The 3909-nt window shown below is 35.1% G+C and overlaps 1 protein-coding gene across 1 annotated transcript; it reads left to right on the top strand.

Annotated features, from left to right (window-relative positions):
* Window positions 1-3098: 3098 nt before the first annotated feature.
* LOC112095660 lies at window positions 3099-3515 on the top strand. Its single transcript, XM_024177759.1, has one exon. The coding sequence runs from the start codon at window positions 3099-3101 to the stop codon at window positions 3513-3515; it is 417 nt and encodes a 138-aa protein (XP_024033527.1).
* The last annotated feature ends 394 nt before the right edge of the window (window positions 3516-3909 follow it).

Below are 3909 nucleotides of genomic sequence, written 5' to 3'. Positions count from 1 at the left end.
TCTGGATTGGAGCTTTCTCTTTTTCCCCACTATTTTTGTGTTTTCAAGGATTTTTTTCTATATTTGTGTCCTCTATGAACTCCTTCAACTTCCCTTGTCGAATTAGTTCTTCAATTTGCTCCTTAAGTGCCCATGAGTCAGAAGTGTCATGCCCATGATCTTTGTGGAAATAGTAATACCTCGACTTACCCCTTTTTCAGGTGAGGTAATTAGTGGGCTTAACTACTTCAAATAAGGCTTGTTTTTTATATGCATCAGGACATGCTCTCTGGTGGTGTTTAGTGGAGCGAAATGGCTGAAACGTAAGTGAAATGCTAGTCGAGTTCTATCCTGCAAGGTGCATCATTCGCGCGGCTTACCATCCGCGAAGTTTTACTACTCTACACTCTTTTATAATTAGGGAGTCTCCCAAATGCAGGTAATTCGAATCCGTGTCTGGCATAGTAGAGTTCTTCAGCGCTCAAATATCTCCGCGCCTTGCGCAGTAAGTCGGTGTAGGTGTAAGGTGGGTTTTTCGAAAGTGACCAGAGGAATTTTCTCTGTTTGAGACTAACCATCACAACTGTTAGCACCGCTCCATCACTGTACGCATTTACTTATACTACCTCATATTAAAACATACAATATAGTCCCTGAGGCTTTCATCCTTACGCTGAGTGATTGATAATTAGGGATGTCAATGGGGCGGGTTTGGGTGGGGATCATGATCTCCGAACCTAAACCCGATTTAAAAGCACTCCCCCGAACCCGCCCATACCCAGAAAATTTTAATGGGAATTGTTTGGGTATATCTCCGAAAATCCCCGAATTGAGCGGAGATTAAAACGGGGACCCGATCCCCATTTTTTAAATAATAATTTTTAAATATTTCAATTTTTTTAAATAAATAATAATTCTAACAACCTCCATATTTAGAAATAAAATTATAAATAATTAAATTTTATATTAAAAATAAAATTATAAGTGATCAAACTTTAACAACCTCCACAAATAAAAGCATAATAATTTTAAGCCTTTAACATAATTACAAATGATTAAATTTTATTAGACAAATCAAAATAATTTTAGGTCTTCAACATAAACTTGTAGCATCACAATTGATACAAACCCAGTCTTACACATATTGGGTAGCAAAATGAATCTTTAAAATTGTGTGGCCAGAATTAGTGAACCCACCACACAGCAAGCAAACAACCCACAACTGTTTGAGTTTCGCTTTCTTTTCTCCTCTCTTGTCTAGTTTCTTCCACATGGCTCTTGACTTCTTCCTTCACTTCATCTTCTTCCTCAACAAAGCATCCACATAGAACAACATGCATTATGACGGCTTTATCATCATTACACTCACTATTCTTTAGCCCACTTCTCAAAATCCCTTCACCAAAACTTAAACCGTCACCATTTTTTACACCACCAACAGCAGGAAACCTTGCTACAGGAGAACCAACAGGTGCAGCTAAGTGTTGGTCGGTGACGACGAACGGTGGCGGCTGACCGGCTGTTAGTGACGACGACAGCTCACGAACTGTTAGGGTTTCTTTTGGGGGAAAAAAATTGATTCGATGGCATTACAATTTCTAATTTCAAAGTTTAAAATATTAGAATTTTTTTTTGTTTTTTTTTTCGGGTTGAGTTAGGGGATCCGAAAAATCCCCAAACCCGAACCCGAAAAATTTGGGGGTTTTAGACCCATATCCAAATAGACCCGAATTTATTTTCAGACTTTTTCGGGGCTCTATACCCGCCCCAAATTAATCGGGGCCCCGCGAGTATTGTTGCCAACTCTATTGATAATAGATAGGTTGATGGTTTTTTTTTTGTTGCATTGCTCTAATGAATTATGCACACAAACTGTTTCGAGAGCTGAGAAAACGAACTGATGCTTCTTGGCTCAAGCTGCCTGAACCATTGCCTAGCCGATCCAGTAAAGGTGAGTGAAAAACCTTTGCACATGATTGCCTTTGAAGCCCCTGCAACTGCATCCATGACCTATATGACTCCAAGTGGTTAGTGTTGGGAAAATATGCTATTTAAAAGCATATGTGTTTATTTAATTGTAATAAATAAATTTTCTGATTAATAAAATAAATGAGGTATTTTATTCAAATATCTTAATTGCATTAATATTTTTATTAAAGTCCATTTAATCATATTATATGTATTTATGTTATCACCATGTGGATTCACAGAAGACATAAATACAAGTTATCTTATGATTAAATAAATTTAGTTCGCAGTTGATAAATAAAGTTGGACACTTTATTTAGGTATAGACTGTAATGAATTCATTGAATGATTTGTCTTAATCATGTATGAATTTATTAATGTAGTACAACTACATTGAACAAGATCACATATGAGATTAATTAACCTTAAAATGACTGTCAGATTTATTGAATCTCATAGGCATTGATTTTACTGTAATCTTAATCTTGAGTTAGTTATGATTTCATGATTGTAATTGTTATTCCATTTGAGTTACCAATGGGCATGACACACAATTATGGTCAAGATTACCCAGTATCTTGGTGGGAGCAATTATGAGTATTGGAGTTATAGATTAACAATATAGAATTTGTACAACACATCTTTTAATGGGTTTTCAACACTTGATCATAGAATTCTCTGGCCAGAGTGTGTCAACATATTTAGTATATTGAAAATGATCATTAGAGAAAACTAGTAAGAATCAAGGAACAATATGTAATTAAATTAATTATAGAGTTGATATTTCGATTTAATTAATGATGTGGTACAAAGGATTGTGCAGTAAAAAAATCAATGTGGTTTGGGACGAATTATTATTCGAACATACAATTATTGAGATCAGTTCCAATCTTATAGTGGAGTAAAGTTGGAATTAAACGATTAGGCTTATTTAATTACAGGCTTAGTTGTTGTAACCACTATTGTATGTTTCCAAATAATCCATGGGTTAGTTCATTTAATTGACTGCACCATTACTGGATTAATATGTCAGATAACTAGCTATTTGGGTCAAAAGCCTAAATATATCATTTAGTGGGAGGTTCCATTTAATTTGCTTGTGTGAAAGGGGCCTTCTAGAAAAAGCAAGTAAGGTGACTTTTGATTTTAAAATGGGGAAGGGGACAAGAGTTCGTGATCATGTCCTCAAAATGATGGACTATTTGAATGAGGCTGAGATTCAGGGGGCACAAATCGATGATAACTCAAAAATTGATATGGTGCTAGAATCTTTGCCAGAAACATTCAAGGAGTTTAAGGTCAATTATAACATGAACAAAAGAAACATGACCTTAACTGAATTGATAAACGAACTCCATTATGCTGAAGATATCTATCGTGCTGAGAAATCTCTGGGAAACATAAATATTGCTAAAAAAGGTTCTTCTTCTAGACTTAAGCCGAAAGGCAAATGTAAGAAGAAAGCTGGGAAAAAGAGACCGTCTACCAAACAAGATGGCAAGCCGAAAGGCAAATGCTTCAAATGTGGACATAAATGTCACTGGAAAAAGGATTGCCTAAGATTGTGAAATCAGGTATGGAAAATCTTTTTGTAATTGAGGCCTGTTTAGTTCAGAATCCTATTGACACTTGGGTGTTGGATTCATGAGCAACTAATCATATTTGTAATTCACTTTATTGGTTTCAGGAAACTAGGAAAATAAGTGAAGGAAGCGTCAAGTTGCAATTAGGGACAAGACAGTTCGTGTCAACAGTGAAGACTAGATCTGTTTTATTATCTTTTAATAATGAGACTTTAGTTTTGAATAATTATCTTTATGTTCCAGACATTAAGAGAAATTTAATTTCAGTAGCTTGTTTGTCAAAGCAAGGGTACACTGTAAATTTTGGATCCTCTGTTTCTATTTTTTTATAATAAGAGACTTATTTGCTCTGGTACATTGGAAGATAATTTATATCATT

The sequence above is a fragment of the Citrus clementina genome, unplaced genomic scaffold, assembly GCF_000493195.1.
Source record: "Citrus clementina cultivar Clemenules unplaced genomic scaffold, Citrus_clementina_v1.0 scaffold_1, whole genome shotgun sequence".
NCBI classification, from domain to species: Eukaryota; Viridiplantae; Streptophyta; class Magnoliopsida; order Sapindales; family Rutaceae; genus Citrus; species Citrus x clementina.
This window is presented reverse-complemented; position numbering and strand designations above follow the sequence as displayed.

Bases quoted from the DNA above. Each gene is read 5' to 3' on its own strand.
- LOC112095660 (XM_024177759.1), top strand. From the start codon at position 3,099: ATGGGGAAGGGGACAAGAGTTCGTGATCATGTCCTCAAAATGATGGAC.